This window comes from Convolutriloba macropyga, chromosome 3, assembly GCF_964194025.1.
Source record: "Convolutriloba macropyga chromosome 3, txConMacr16.3, whole genome shotgun sequence".
NCBI lineage: Eukaryota > Metazoa > Xenacoelomorpha > Acoela > Convolutidae > Convolutriloba > Convolutriloba macropyga.
This window is the reverse complement of record NC_134470.1, coordinates 42,473,253-42,490,102: the sequence shown is the minus strand read 5'-3', so window position 1 is coordinate 42,490,102 and position 16,850 is coordinate 42,473,253. Positions and strand designations below refer to the sequence as shown.

The 16,850-nt window shown below is 35.9% G+C and overlaps 1 protein-coding gene across 2 annotated transcripts in view; it reads left to right on the top strand.

Moving 5' to 3' along the window:
• The window catches only part of LOC142336214 (uncharacterized), a 352,380-nt gene that overhangs the window by 258,601 nt on the left and 76,929 nt on the right, over positions 1-16,850 (top strand). For both annotated transcript variants that reach the window (XM_075384882.1, XM_075384881.1), the window contains exons 8-9: positions 5,172-5,325; positions 8,430-8,604. In XM_075384882.1, coding sequence (XP_075240997.1) covers positions 5,172-5,325; positions 8,430-8,604 — 329 coding nt within the window. The remainder of the gene's footprint in view (positions 1-5,171; positions 5,326-8,429; positions 8,605-16,850) is intronic.

Here is a 16,850-nt window from a genome sequence, read left to right as displayed (position 1 = left end):
GAGAGTTGGTTTCCTTGATTTAAAAGCTCTTAGGTTAAAAGATAAATTAGAAAGTGAAGACAAAAAGATAACTACAAAAGATAACTAAAGAATTAAATAAAACTAAAGATGAACATACACTTAACTTTAGAATGATAAAACCAAATGAAAGATTTCATTTTTAATAACCCTATACTTAACACAACGAAAATGGGTTTAATTAGATTATCTGTTTATAATTCAGTGTTTAATATAACTGAAAGAAATAAGCAGTTTAAATTTACTAATCCAAAGGCTTTCCACCAGGTAGATGCAGCCAAAGTATTTATTATACCACCAGGGTCATACGAGTTAACCGATATGGTAGATATAATAAAACAAGAAACAAATAATAATGTTTTAATACACGTAGATAAAAAGACAAGGTGATATTAATTTTGATGTAGAAAACTTGGTAGCATCATTGCTAGGATTTGATAAACAAATGTATTCAAGAGGTAAGTATACAAATAAAATTTTTGATATAATGGGTTTCAATACTATTAACATTCATTGCAATATTATATCTGGAGCTAAAGATAATGGTAACGATACAGATATATTATATACATTTAATCTAACTGAACCACCCGGTTATTTGATAAATATTATACCAACTAATATCTTGTATCAAAATGTAACTAAAGATAGAATAGAATATATAGAGTTTCATATTAAAGATGTGTATGGGAGACCTCTAGACTTTAATGGTGATGTATTAAGTTTTACTCTACATCTAATCTAGATATAAACTTAAACTAAACTACAAAACTCTCCGATCCCAAGTAATTATTAGTTTACCATTAATATTTTAAAGTTATATCAATGACAATGTAATTGTAAGACTCTTTCCATACCTTATTACATATATTAGCAAAATCATTATAACTAAGTTCAACATTATTAAAGAACTCTTGATATATAGATATGAGGACTTTACCTCTTTGTTCAAATAAAATAAATGGATTACAATTCTTTCTAACACTCTGTCTATCTATTGTGAATAGATTTTGGTTAAGATAAGTCATATTGCAATTTTGTCTACCCCTACAAAAGTATTCATTAATAACTGGTTATTTGGCTCTAACATCATCGAATATCATTAGTTTCTTTAGGTCTTTTTGTAGTTGATCGGGAGAGGGTAAATCTTTTATTTCTTTAACAAACTCGACATCTGCTTTATGATTTATTCTCTCTACACCTTCATATTGATTACCAGTAGGACCAATAATGTATAGCTTATCAAAGTACATTCTAGCCAGAATTAGTTTTTTTTAATAAGAATGTCTTGCCGCATTCACTAGGACCAGATATTATACATCTAAAGTTCTCTGGGAGTGTAGCTTCTGTAATCATATTATCATCATTTAGCCATGATTGTAGATCTTAATTTATATTAATGGCAATAGGTTTTGATTGGATTGAATCATTTCTTGGGGTGATATATCCCCTGATCAGGGAACCTATTTTGCAGATTAGTGAAACCGCTTGGCGGATCGTAACTACTTCTCTGATTATAACTATTTCCCTGATTATAACTAATTCTCCGATAGACAATCTCATCAGTATCATTATCATTAACATTTTCATTGACATTATCGTTGACATTATCATTTTTATTGATATTATCAATGTTATTGTCATTGTGATTGTCATTGTTTTTGCCATTGTCATTGCCATTACCATTGGCATTATCTTTAATATCGATATTATCATTAACATTATCATTAACATTATATTTATCATGAACATTACAACCTAAACAAAAACACTCATTATATACTCCTGGATATTTACATTGATTAACTAGAATATTCAAAGCATTGTTAATTCTAATTCCTCTATCAATAAGATAGATCATATATAAACAATAAGCCCCACAATAAGATTCATCATATTGTTGTATTCTTTCATTAGAGCCTAGATCAACATATTCTTCTAAAAATAATGGTGGGGTCTCAAAACCAAAACTGTCAAAGTAATACACAGGACCGCCTTCTCTTCTTATAACTAAAACCCAATATGTACCATCAGTTGGATGTAGATTGACAATAATGTTGACGTTAGGTTCACTTGTGTTATCTGGAGTTTGATCTCTCATTACAATTTCAATTGGTGTTAGACTTATATCTTTTCCTATATCTTTTATTCTTGTATCATTCATGGCATTATTATCAATATTAAATTTGTTATTGAATTCCTCAAAAGGTAGGATAAGCATTTTTAATAGGTATAAAAATGGAGACAGGTAGCTCAGTTATAAATTTTATTTTCTTAATTGGAATTTGTTATATAATATATAATTCAATACCAAGTAAATATAAAAAACTGGAAGAAAGCTTTGGTGGATTTATGAATAAATGTTTAGTTAGATTTGAATATGAAAAGTCACCATTACATGCTATTGTTCATGGTGGAACTGGTACAGGCAAAACATATTTTATTAGACAATACTTAAAGTTATACCTAGATGCGCGAAGTGGTTACACCGATCCGCAAAGCGGTTACGATCAAGCTAAAAATATAATCATAGTATGTAAAGATGATAGATCCTGAGACTGGTGAGTTTTATATTGGGTTTAATACATGCGATATAAATATGATCACATCAAAAAATAAGTCTAAATTCAAAGATAGTGTAATTGTTCTTGATGATATGGGTGATAAGTTAAATAAGGATATAGCTTATTATTTCACAGAAGGAAGACATTTTGATATTTAAATGATTGTAATGTGTCATAAACCCGCTCAAATAATTAATACAGCAAGAATGAGTTGTGATACTATTTATTTAACAACTTATAATGCAGCTGATCTATTTAAAAATTTTAATGAAATATATAAATGTGAACATAACTTCAATGAAATAATTAGTGAGTTAAATAGTTACTATTTTAATTGTACAGACGGAATGTCAGATGAACTTCGTTATGGTATAATTAAATATAATAGGAAAGAGAATACTTTTATTATTATTGATAAGAATAGAATTATGATATATGACTCGAGAGTTGGTTTCCTTGATTTAAAAGCTCTTAGTTTAAAAGATAAATTAGAAACTGAAGACAAAAATAAACTTATAGCATATATGAAACCACTCATGATAAATGCTACAGATAGAAATACTATTAATCATGATAATTATCAGTTCTACTTCAATAAACTTCTTACATTAAAAGGTATTAAAATACAGAATGATGTTTTAACAAAAGGAATGATTAAAGCAAATGGTTTTAGATTAATATCAACTATTTTAGGCATTATAGGTACATGTTTTATGATATACAATTATATGAGTCCCGATACAACAGTAAAAACTGCTGGACATGTGGCAACGAGTGCAAGTAATATATTGAATAGAGCAAGTACATTATTTAACTTTTGTTATGGGACTCCGTCCATGTCTCCCAATGGCGAGGATCGGGATCAAGAACGGGATAAACAGAGTTGCCACTCTGCGGATCAAGATCAGGAGCATGAACGGGAACACAATCTACTCATACAAGAAGAATATATAGATGAAAAGACTGGAATTTTAAGTAAAGAGGGACGAAGGTATTTAAGCAGACTATATGGAAATAATGAAGAATTTAGAGATGAAATTATAATTTTGTTGGAGATAAAACGGAATTAGACCTTGAAGTGATTTTAGATAGAAGATATAAAACTAATACACTCAATGCGTCGGGGAAGAAATATTTATCAGAGTGTGTGGCGTCTAAAGATAATACTAAAGATGTAATTGAAATCTTGGCTAAATATATTGGATATAATTGAGAATTGACCAATTATAAATGGTTATGAAATGTTAAGAGTGTAAACATAAATGTGGACTCCCTTTTAATTTAGCTTTTCATTATTCAATATATCATGAAGATAAAATTAGTAAATGTGCATGTGGTGATAAAACATTAAGTGGTATTTGTATCAAGGAACTTGCTTGGTATGCCACGGACGGAGTCCGTTCGCCGATGAAAACTGATTGTTCTTTTAAAGATTAATCTGGATATAACTCTAGCTCTAGTATTATCTCTAGCTCTAGTATTAACTCTAACGCTAGCATTAACTATAACTCTAACTCTAGCGTTAACTCTAACTCTAGCATTAACTCTAACTCTAGCATTAACTCTAACTCTAACTCTAGCATTAACTCTAACTCTAACTTTAACACCAAAGTCTTAACTAGAAGTTGTATTAAATGTAATTCTGTAAAACCACTAACTGATTTTGATGAGAGTATGTATACTTGTAGAAATTGTACTTCAGCTAAAGTTAATTGGCTATATTGTCCTTCTGTTGTGAGATATGATGGGATAAGAGCTCATGTAAAGAAACAACATCCAGATGTAGAATTAACTAGAGGATTTAGTAGAAGTTTAACTGAAAGATCAGTGGAGCTGGTTCCCAGATCAGTGGAACTGGTTCCTAGATCAGTTGAACTGGTTCCCAGATCTGTTATTACCCAAACTGGGGAAAGTTGTTCGTGTAAATATTATAATTTTGTATCATTTCTTACTAATAATGGAATAAATATAGAAAAAGTAAAAGAGAATATAAATTTATTGAAGAGTATAGATAATTAAAAATGAAAAAATATAGAAAAGTAAAAAAAATTATTAAAAATTTAGATAATTTTAAAAAGTTTATTTAAAAGAGGGAAATCACTCTTTAAGCGCGATAAATAGTGATTTTGTACTGGGGCATCACTCCGATAGGGGCGATTTCGCTCTTAAAGAGTGATTCGCAAAATATTAGAAAAATTTAAAAATTTTAAAAGAGTTAAGCTGGTTTTTTGTTCAAGTTTTTTCGCAAGTTGGTTTTACGTGCTTGTTACACGGTCTCACCAGTTTTATACTAGTATCTGGGGACGTCCACTGGAGTCAGTGGGGATAGAATCCAAACTATCCGTCTGATAGCGGTTAATTACCAGCTTAACTCGACACTAGTGTTTTGCACTAAGTGAGACAAGAAATGATAGATTTTAAATATAAATCTATTAGGATTGCCATATTGTTTCTAATTTAAGGTACGAAATTTAATGAATAGTAGCCTTGGACTAAACATGGGAGAAAGTTAATAAATAGTAGCCTGGGGTTAATGGAAGCATAAATCCGTTGCTCTGAATTTGACACTGCGTGGCTTTTGTCTTTCAGGATGTTGCGTGACAACTTCCCAGGTGTTCCCATAATGGCCCTGACTGCTACTGCCACCCCACGCGTCTCTCAGGATGTGCTAAGACAGTTGGGAATGATAAACAACGTCAAGTGGTTCGTCCAGAGCTTCAACAGACCTAATCTGGTCTACGAGGTACAAAATGTAGTTATTGATTTCTCTCGAACGAAATTTGAAGCAATTATTGCAGTGTGCCTTGACCTATCATGAATGTCGAGAGATGTATCAGAGAACACTCATCAATGTTTTTACTGCCGGTCCAAGCAAAAATGTGGTGCTCAAATATATTTTTTTTCAGGGATTTCACTTTATTTTTAATAGCCGCCCTCATCTTGTCGGCAGGCTGTTACTGCGCTCTAATTTTTTGTTCTTATAGCTGTAAGCTGAGCGGAGCTATATTCCGGTTTTCGTGGTTTTTTTTACAATTCGAAGAATTGGAACTGTGTTGGGTTTTTCAAGATCTGTTCACACATTTTAATGATTTCTGAAGTCAAATTGGAAAGGCGATTTTGGCCATGCCGAACTACTGTCTCTGTCTATTTCTATCTATCTATCTATCTATCTATCTATCTATCTATCTATCTATCTATCTATCTATCTATCTATCTATCTATCTGTCTATCTATCTCTATCTATGTCTATTTGTATCTATCTATATCTGTCTTTATATATATTTATCTATCTATATCTATCTCCGTCTATTTTTGATATCAATATGCAATATTCCGGATTTTTTTCCGATTTTTGCAGTTTTTCAAAGGGAATTCTTGTTGCATGTACTATGCCCTCAGCACCAGCCTTGACTGCTACTCCCAATTGTTTTGTGCTAAATAGTTAAGCAGCTTCTGAATTTGTTTCACGAGCTATGTATTTAGCAATAAGACGTCGAATGACTTCCCCAACAGCGATGCGACAGACCCCAGTTTTCAACATTTTTAATTGCAGTTAGTGTTGCACTGCAAAATATAGGAGCAACTAATTCGGGAAGCTGACCCCTGTTGGCTAAGTTGACGAATATCGTTAAACTAGTGATTGCTCGCTTTGATTGATCGGTGACAGCGCAGTTTACTGCATGCAGCAGATGCCGGTGATACGTTTTTGACGGCCCAGCTGCAGTAAATTTGGAGAACGACTCGATTTGGAAGAATCCTGATGCCTAGTCAAATTGATATGCGTTCGTGTCAGCATCTTAATCAAATTGATGACCAGGTTGTTTTTCCTTAGGGTTGAGTTTTTAAGTTCATTCAACGTTGCAGCATTGTCAAGTGGGAAGCCGTCAGAAGTCAACTTTCGCTGCCCTGCAGGAAGAGATATTTCGGACGGCTTGTTAAAGCGTTTATTGACTCGTTGATAGTTTTCCTTGACTGCTTCATTGAGGCCGCCTCGTACCACAGTACAGCATAATCACCTCACTTCCATCGCTCAAGTCTGCTCAATAACCGTTTCTCTTGTTGCTGCTTCTGCTTCTTACCCCCACGATTAGACGCGGGTAAAACTTATTTGCTAATCGCAGAGTTTCCAGTTCTTTTACGATTTTGCGTGTGAAATGCAAGCATCGCTAACGGACGTTGGTAATTCTGACCATCACCCGAAAATTTACAGGAAGGAACCTTAGGATAGGAATTTGTTTACTGCTGATGGTTTCGAGATCGGGGAGTTAATTCAGTTCATCTAGATTTATATCTGTTGCAGCTAGATTTGCTGAACTCGCGGACTGCACCATTTCGTATGTCCGCTTTGCTAAATAACGTGGTATCTTTTTCACTTTAGACAGTAAAAGCGTTAATTGTGAGTAGGCCCATGATTTGGAGCACACTATCTCATCGATGTTCGTTCCCCACTGGTCAAACCTAATTTTAGTTTTTCCGAGATTTTCAATAACAGATATCTAGTACAGTTTATCTTTTTGTCGGGGTAGAAAAGGGTTGTTTCGCGAGCACTTGAAAGCGGGATGCGGTGTCATGAATTATTAAACTATTCATTTGCCGAGTCAATCTCGAAGATGAAATGCCATTGCTTAGCCCCCTGACTAAGCTCTGTAATATTATGGCTCAGCTAACAAAATATTCTTGCTTTCTCTAGTTTTCATAACTGTTTCATCTGATTAAAATTGAATGCGGAGTTGTCTACCGACAGTTTTCTTCCACCAGATACAAAAAAAGCAAGGTAGGGGGTCGTTTTTGAGGTCAACACGAGCTGCTGAACAACCACTACATAATTGATTTCAAGTACACAGTGCTTCTGACATGATAACAGCCAACAATTTTTAAAAATTTTGGTGGGGGATCAATCTAGGGTGCTAGAGTCAGTGTACAATAGAGTTTTTTTGTCTTTCTTGTTGAAATCGAAAGCAATTTAAAGGCGCGTGTTGATACTACTGTCTCTATATCTCTCTTGTGTTTCGTGTTTCTTAAGTCTTTGATCTGCTTTCATCTGAACTGTTTTGCTAGTACTTTTCAATTGCTCTCGAACGAAGTTTGAAGCAGTAATTGTAGACCGTTGTTTTTATGCAAGTATTCTGCTTGGCCGTCCTTGTGCTATTTTTCTAGAACTTTTTTTTCGATTTTACTGCTCGAGTGACTTTTTCACGTTTGCCTTCTCGATTTTTGAGTGGCCTAAATTGCTCGAATTCAGAAATTAAGTCCCTTACTAAAGCAAAAGCGGTTATCCGATAAGCTAGCGCAAGGTCCGTTTATTTTAGTTGGAATTTGTTGCACCAATGAAAACTATCTAGACTATAGCACCCTTTCAATTAAATTGTCCCGCCTGTCGTTCGAGATCAATTTCTGAGATAAGTCGGTTTATGTTTTCGATTCTATGAGATGTGTTCGGCTTGTCTTTTTAAATTGCTCTCAAGCGAAGTTTGTAGAAATTACGTCAGTCTTGCGGTCTTTTTAATGCAATTTTTTGCTTGACAGATTTTTTGACAATTTTTAACTTCGAACATTTTTAATTTTTCGACTTCAAAAACGAGATAAACAGTTAAAGTCCAGAGGGAATCAAGTGGCTGTTAACGACTTAATTTTCTCTAAATATGCGATTCGCCGGAGCTGTTGAGGAGACATCAATTTATGGCGTGGAGGGCGGTTCTTATTTTTATGAGTTAGACCCCCTCTCCAGTAACACTCCCCCCACCACCATTCCCCCCGTCTACCCTCTCCCACATGGCGATCTGGACCCACCTGTCCAGCCCTCTAAGCCCCGCCCATCGCTTGATTTTTGACTATAAGTTGTCTTAGGTGCGTGCAAAGAAGGGCAAGAACGAGTTAGTGGAGCAGATGGCAATGAGAATCAGGGCTGAGTTTCGGGATCAGTGTGGCATTGTGTACTGTCTATCCAGGCAAGAGTGCCAGGAGGTGGCTGAGGAACTGAACAGCAATGGAATCTCTGCTGTTGCATACCACGCTGGCATATGTAGGCAACCATTTCTGTATTATTTAATCAGTAAGCTTTCTACAAACGCAATCCAAACTGAGACTGGTTCAGCTAACGGGCCTCTCTAAATAAGGTTTATTGGCCTAATTGTTGTGATAAACTTATGAAATAGAAATATTTGATAAGTTTGTCACATGTGTATTTAAGGCAGCGAGGCATGGAATTTCAATAATGGTTCTAATAATTGGAGCAAGTTGTCTTCAGAAAGCCACTACAAGGACAGCCCATAGTGTAATAAGGAAATTTATTGTTATCGGCCAGACATATGCCAGAAAAAAGATTGAGCTTTAACCCTAATAGCCGACGTACCAGCCAAAACATTGGAAATTATCTTGAAAAGGTAACCCTTAATGATAGAGTTATTTGGCATGATATTGTGAATTCCCCCTGAGGAATTGATTGATATACTCAAGCAGCACCAGAGACGAATCAAAGCCATTGTATATAACTGGCGTTCCGGAACTGTGATACGTATGGATACCTAAATATATATCGAAACCTTTATGTGAACTAAATTAGTTATCCTCTATATCTATAATTATATCATGTGTTTTTATAACTAAAAATCATGACTCCTATTTATTCACCTATATTAATATTCCCGTTAGTCTACTAAATTATTTCATATTTTTGTTCATGCTAGTTTATTATAAGTAATCATAATCTCACTAATACAGTCTGAATTCAAGTTACTCTGCAAACGCTCTTCATATTCCTGAGTTAAACTTAGCAGTGGATTCGCACCGCGTTTCCAAGGATCAGAATTCGTAAAACACAATTAGTTGTGTATTCGCTCAGCAATTCCTAACACATTCTTGAGACAAAGTATTCGCAACGCGAATCCTAAACTATTCAATAAGATAAAGTACAACATGGCGCAGTCAGCGACAAAGGACAGCGGCAAATCCCCACTTGGAATTCAACCCTTTTGGGAAAAGGCGACACAAGAACCCCCAATCCGCTGGGAGTATTGGAGAATACAATTGAAACTCGCAATCCTCGCCCGAGAAGGAATTGAAGTGGACCTCCTCTTGGTGGACCCTCCAGAACATGTTCTCTTGCCTCTTGAACCAGCATATGAGGACGCAGTTGACAACCCGACGGCACAATCAGAGCGAGACCGACGTACCCGCAATGAGCAGGCAAAAACAGCGTGGAAAAATCAGTGTCAACGTGTTATAGCAGTCGGCATACTTTGCGGTGACAAACCGTGGAAGTTATGTGATCGGAAAGCATCTTCTGTGATGTACTTGAGCTTAGGCATGGAAGGGCGGCGCGTATTCAACTCAAAGAATTCGACCGTCAATCTCGAAACAATCTCAACGAAGGATCTTTGGGATGTTCTAAATACAACTTTCATTCGGATCCATAATATAACCTTCGATAGATACCTCTTCCTCACACGAAAACAGCAGAAGGGAGAACCTATTGAGAAGTTCTATGGACATCGCAAAGAACTTTCGGAAAACTGTGATCTAGGAGATAAAGGAGACACTATCATCCGGGAAGTCTTTATCGCGAACATGCAAAATGAAGACATTCAAAAGGAGCTTCTTAAAGAAACAGTAGACCCGGAAAAAGCATTGGCAATAGCAATTAATATCGAGATGGGTACGCTCAACCAACTAAAAATGAATGCAAGTAAAACCGAGTCACATTCAACTGTTAACCAAGTGCAACGGATGCGCATCGCGAGTGCTACCCATTTCTCCAATATGAAAGCAACAGTACGGAAAAAGCCTACAACCTGTCATTTCTGTGGATCTAGTTGGACCTCTGACCACCGTAATAAATGTCCCGCTCGGGGAAAAAGATGCAATAACTGTGGTATTGAAAACCACTTCGCAAAGGTTTGTCGCAAACCTAAAGACCCTAATTTGTACCCAAAACCTAAGCCGCGGGTCAATAACGTAGAAAAAGATGATCAAAATGAAGATGTCAATCAAATTTCGGCCAATTTTGATCCTGATCTGGAGTCAAACTATTCTTCAGATGAAGATAATTGTGTAGCAGTAGTATCTTCAACAGATTTCACAACTTCGGTGGACGCAATCAATCTTCCTGTAACTTTCAGCAATACATCAGCAAATTTTTTGGTGGATTCGGGCAGCGTATGCACAATAATAAATGAATCCTTGGCGAACTCCATCATTTCCCATGACTCGAAATCGAAGTGGAAGCGAATCCTAAACAATTGAAAACATTTTCAAACGAGCCTATTCATACGGTGGGCATTCTCCAAACTTCAATTCAAAGCAGCAATTGGTATGCGAATCCAATAGAAATTCAAGTAGTGGCGGATGGACATCGTTCTCTATTGGGTAGAGATTTGTTTCCAGCTCTTGGACTCTCAATACAACAATCAAATAATCATATAACAATCAATCAGGTAGATCAAGAATATTGCCCAATCAAAAAACAGATTGCTACTGATTATCCTGACCTAATCTCCAGAATTGGTAAGTCCAAAGTACATACAGTTCATTCAAAATTCCACAAACATTATACTCCATCACATCAAAAAGGCCGCCGTGTTCCTATAAACTTATTAGACAAAGTATCCGCTGAGCTAAAGAAACTTTCTGAACAGGGACACATTGAAAATTGAAAAACTACAAGAATGTTCGGATAAAAACTTCATTTCTCCCATTGTGATTACGGTCAAAAAGGACAAATCTGTAAAATTAGCTCTCGATTCAAAAATATTAAAGAAAGCGATTCACAAAAACAAGTATCAAATGCCAAATATAGATAGTCTTATCGATTCAATTTCACAACACATTAATAATTCAAATCTGGGAGATAATGTCTATTTTTCAACGATCGATTTAAAATATGCCTATAGCCAACTAAAGCTGCATCCGGATACCGCACGTCATTGTAATTTTAATATCATTTGCGGCGAAGCAACAGGTACGTATCGTTTTAAAACGGGATTTTATGGCCTTACGGATATGCCGGCCGAGTTTCAAAAGGCAATGGATTACACATTGGTTGGGCTGACTAACACATACTGTTTTCTGGATGATTGTAGTTAGCAAAGGCACCAAGGAATCGCACCTCAAATACGTGTACAAATGTCTGCAAAAACTCGAAGCGGATAACCTTAGAATTAATTTAAGCAAATGTCACTTCGCAAAACATCAAATAAATTGGCTTGGCTTCACATTCTCACAAAGTGGTGTTAAACCTATAGAATCTAAAACAGCGGCAATTGCGGAAATCAAAGCTCCAAAAACATTGAAACAATTACGGTCATTCTTAGGTAGCGTTCATCATTTAAGTAAATTTATACCTAATCTTGCCAAAATATGCCACCCTCTTCGGCCCTTATTAAAGAAAAACGAAAAATTTATTTGGAATGAAAATCATCAATTACATTTTGAACACATCAAAACTGTTATTGCAAACGCTACAGAAAATACTCATTTTAACCCAACACTGGAAACGCGAATCAAATGCGACGCATCCCGTCAAGGCTTAGGCGCTGCACTTGAACAATTAGATTGTGAAGGGTGGAAAACAGTAGCTTTTGCATCTCGTTTTCTTAACAGCAATGAAGAACGCTATAGTATAAATGAACTCGAATTACTTGGGGTGGTTTGGGCCATTGAATATTTTAAATATTATCTATTTGGGAAGACTTTCACAGTTCTAACAGATCACAGAGCACTTCTTTCAGTCTTAAAATCACACCGCTCTAATAATTCCTACAACAGTAGATTAACACGATGGATTGACCGTTTGTTACCATTTGATTTTAACATTGAACATATTCCTGGTACTAGAATGGGCTTAGTTGATTATATTTCGCGACAACCAATTCGAAACGCTAAAAGTGTCAATCAATACGATGAGGAATTCATGGTAGCAACAATTTCCCGTATTCGCGACGCAATTACATCTTCATTTAGTCACGTGAATAAAATTCCTTTCCAAAAGCGGCACATAGCCAGTAATTATAAGCAACAAGTAAACAAGACGCGCGTCCACTTTTGCAAACCTGCTAAAATTATCACGCATAATTCAAATGCCTCAATTAATCCACTCATTACTCGAACACTAGTAAATAATTATAATTCCGAATTCATTTCTAACTTTAATTGCCGTGCGAATCAATTGATTCAAAACACTACTGCATCCGCATCGCAAATCCAGTCAAATAATTTTAATTGTAATTTAGCCGCAAAAGCAGAAAATAAAGTAAACCACATAATAATGTCTGCAAAAGAAGTGCCTCAATCTAACCCCCCAACTCCTGCTACTGCTCCCGAATTAACTTTCCGCACTCAATCAACCCCAATAGCGACAACTAGCACGAGCCCTTACATTCATACCCCAATTTCATCATCACCCGAAATTCAAGACATTGAATTGTCCAAAGAGGAAATCTTTGAAAGTAATATAAATCAACTATTTACAAAATCATTCCTAGCGGTCCTAACAAGTAAGGACGCAGTATTAAAGAAAATTAGAGATTGTGTCCTCCAAGACGACGAGAACCGCTGTAAAGAAGTCAGCTCTTACATACATTCATTTTGGAAGGACCTTCACGTGAGGTCCGGTTGCTTGTGTGTTGACGAGCGCGTCGCCATACCCAATTCGATAAAGGAAGCGGTACTGGAATCCATTCACATGACCCACCCTGGTAGTTGGGGCATGATTTCACTATCGCAGTATGCATGGTGGCCCTATATGCATAGAGATTCTAGCCAAAGCATCAGATTGCGTTCCGTGTACAGACATTGGTAAGAATTTAAAACCTGTTATACCAAAATCTAAATAGTATCCGCATAAGGCTTGTCAAGAACCAAATGAAGAAATTCAAATTGACTTTGGGGGTCCGATAACAAATGACAAAGATAAAGATATTTACTTTTTGGCATGTATTGATCGTTATTCAAAGTATCCGACAGCTCGAATTTTTGAACATGCAAATGGGACAAATGTGGTAAAATTTCTCCGCGATTACGCTTATACTCATGGAATTCCTTGAACAATCCGTTTAGATCAAGCCACTTGTTTAGTAGGTAAACAAGTTACAAATTACTGTAATGAAAATAATATTAACATTCTCGACGCGCCGGTCGGAGATCATAGAGCAATTGGATTAGTGGAGCGAATGATACGGACAATTAAACGGCGGTTATCCTGTATGAAAACTGAAAATAAAGATTCATTTTCAACATCTAAAGCAATTAAACAAATAATTTCTGACTTACGAATAACAAGACAGAAAACAACACAGATAACTCCGTTTGAAGCTCATTTTGGTCGCCTGGTGAATACTCCTTTGCGCAATATTAGCACATGTCCATCAAGTTTAAAATTAACATATGAAAAAATTATTAATCACTATTTAGATGCTGATACAGTTCCTGTAGACAAATACCTCGATGATGCTGGATGGGTCAACCCTGAGATAAGCGATCTGGAAATTGAGACAGCGATGAACAAGGCACAACAAGATGCAGGCCTCCGATATCGTGACTCCGACAATAAGGAATCGCGGTTCATATTACACCCCAAACTCACGAACCCCATTCCGACAACAATAATTAACGAACCAGGGCGATCACCAGTTAAAGTCAGAGATAGTGATTTGGCAAAGTTTGGCACCAAAGCTGAAAGATCCACTAATCTCTGGGCATACGCACAAAGGCGTCCTGCGCCTTATGAGCAAACAACAGAAGTAAAGATTGCCAAACACAGCAACGACATCAAAAAGCAAAAGCGAGGGGAAATCAAAATTTGACACCGACATCGAGACACTACTTCAGTTGTTTCCTCTGTCAACTCAAACGTTTCTCGAGCCCTCACCGTACGCAAACCTGCAAAACCGCAGCCCAAACGACGTCGAAATGCAGCTTCAATCAACGACAATGATAACGCGACAGCTCAGGGACAACAACTGATATCAATAGTACCCGCTCCACAGATGTCTTCTCAAAATCAGCAGAATCAAGAAACACATTCCGACCCGCAAAAACAACAAGGAACCCGAAAACGAAATCGGCCCCAATTTTACGGCTTCACAGACGCGGATATTTCACCAACCAGTTCTCTGACCTCTACTAGTTCAGGCAAACAGCAACAACGCAAATCGAAAAAAGAGAAGAAGGATGCAGCAAACGCGAATACAGTGGTAGCCATGATTCAAAGTGCGGAACATTCAAGAATCCCCTCTCCCCCAAGACCGGACATTCAAATTGGCCAAGTTTCGCCACCAGATTCACGAGTTAGATAGCACGAATACGAACAAGAAAGAGAACTATCTGTTTGGGATGCAGAAAATGAAATTTAAGCCAAAAACTCAGTAAAACTGTCATAAACTCCAATCACTTATTTAGTCTTGTTCTCGCTTCTTTAATCCAATTTTAATGTTAACCTTGCTTTTAATTTATTACAGTTGCTCTTCAATTGTTAGTCTTAAATTCATTCAAGTATTCGCCCTGCAAATCCATTTATTACTGTGTGTGCACTTAAATTATTCAGTGTAATGTATTCAGTTTACATGTTGAGAATTTTGAAGCGTATTCGCTTTACGATTCCAAAATTATTGAACATTTAGAATTTTATGTGCTGTAATTGTCTGTCAAGTGGTGATAATTTACATTCATTAGCATACACAACCCATGTACGATTGAAAGTCCTCAGACTTATAAGCCTCGCATATACTTAAATTTTAATCGTTGCTATTCTTAAATTTAACATTTGCATTACCTCTACAATTTTGAGTTATGTTCATCCCACTCGAAAAAAAAATTGTAAATACATTAAATTTTTTTTTTGTCACGAGGGAATTGTGATACGTATGGATACCTAAATATATATCGAAACCTTTATGTGTACTAAATTAGTTATCCTCTATATCTATAATTATATCATGTGTTTTTATAACTAAAAGTCATGACTCCTATTTATTCACCTATATTAATATTCCCGTTAGTCTACTAATTTATTTCATATTTTTGTTCATGCTAGTTTATTATAATTAATCATAATCTCACTAATACAGTCTGAATTCAAGTTACTCTGCAAACGCTCTTCATATTCCTGAGTTGAACTTAGCAGTGGATTCGCACCGCGTTTCCAACAATCAGAATTCGTAAAACACAATTAGTTGTGTATTCGCTCAGCAATTCCTAACACATTCTTGAGACAAAGTATTCGCAACGCGAATCCTAAACTATTCAATAAGATAAAGTACAACAGGAACTCCTGATTTTTCGATAAACTTGTAGAAGAAAAGTTACTACAATTATTTGTGAAGCGTCATCTATCAAGCTCAACTTTCGAAAATTCGCTTAAAGGTTTCGATCGAAATCAATTAGAAACGACGCTGCGTCATAAAACCAGATTAAATAGACTAGTACTTAAAAACCTGTCGAAATCAAGGAAGAAAAAACAAATGAAATGGTCAAAATTGTGATTAAAAGATGCTTAACTATTTTGCTCGGATCTTGAAATTTCATTGACTTGGACTTCGTTTTATTTCGATAATGATAATTTATCACCTGCTTTTCGCTCGATGAACTAGGTATATTGTCAAAGTTAAAATTTCCGCTGATTTTTTGTTCTCTACCTCCTTGTCAGATCTTCAGAGTTGTTTGTTGGAACTGATGTAGGCCGTGAAATCTATACTGTAATAGAATTGCGTAATAACTGTAATTGCGTAGCCGTTAATCTGAGATGGAGAAATGAATCGACAATAATGATAGCGAACATTTTGAAGAACATGAGCTGGAAAATGTTCACGCTGAAAGTATACCACAGTTGAAATACCACGGACAAACGCCACAGACGGGTAGAAATCCGCTCTCAAATTAAACCAAACGGAATAGCAGTACACTAAGTCCATTAGGTGAATTAGACGAAAGTTCAGATCTTCTCAAAGCAGTAGATGTGTGTTTCAAAACTTCTACGGTAAAGCTCATGCCTAAACTGCTGGAAACAATGCGAAAAGAAATCCAACAAACAATTAATAGTATCAATGATGAGAAAAAGGAGAAATTCGAAAGCAGAGTTGAGAAAAGACTAACCTGGGAACAACAAAAGCCACATTGAAAACAATGTCAGAAACCTCGAAACATACAGCAGACGGGAAAATGTTAAAATAATTTTAATGTTAAAGTGATTTGAGAAAAAATATACGATCAAACCATTTCAGGTTCTAGAATTAGCATAGGCGGCTGTAGTGGATGAAAGAAACATCTCGGTTTCGC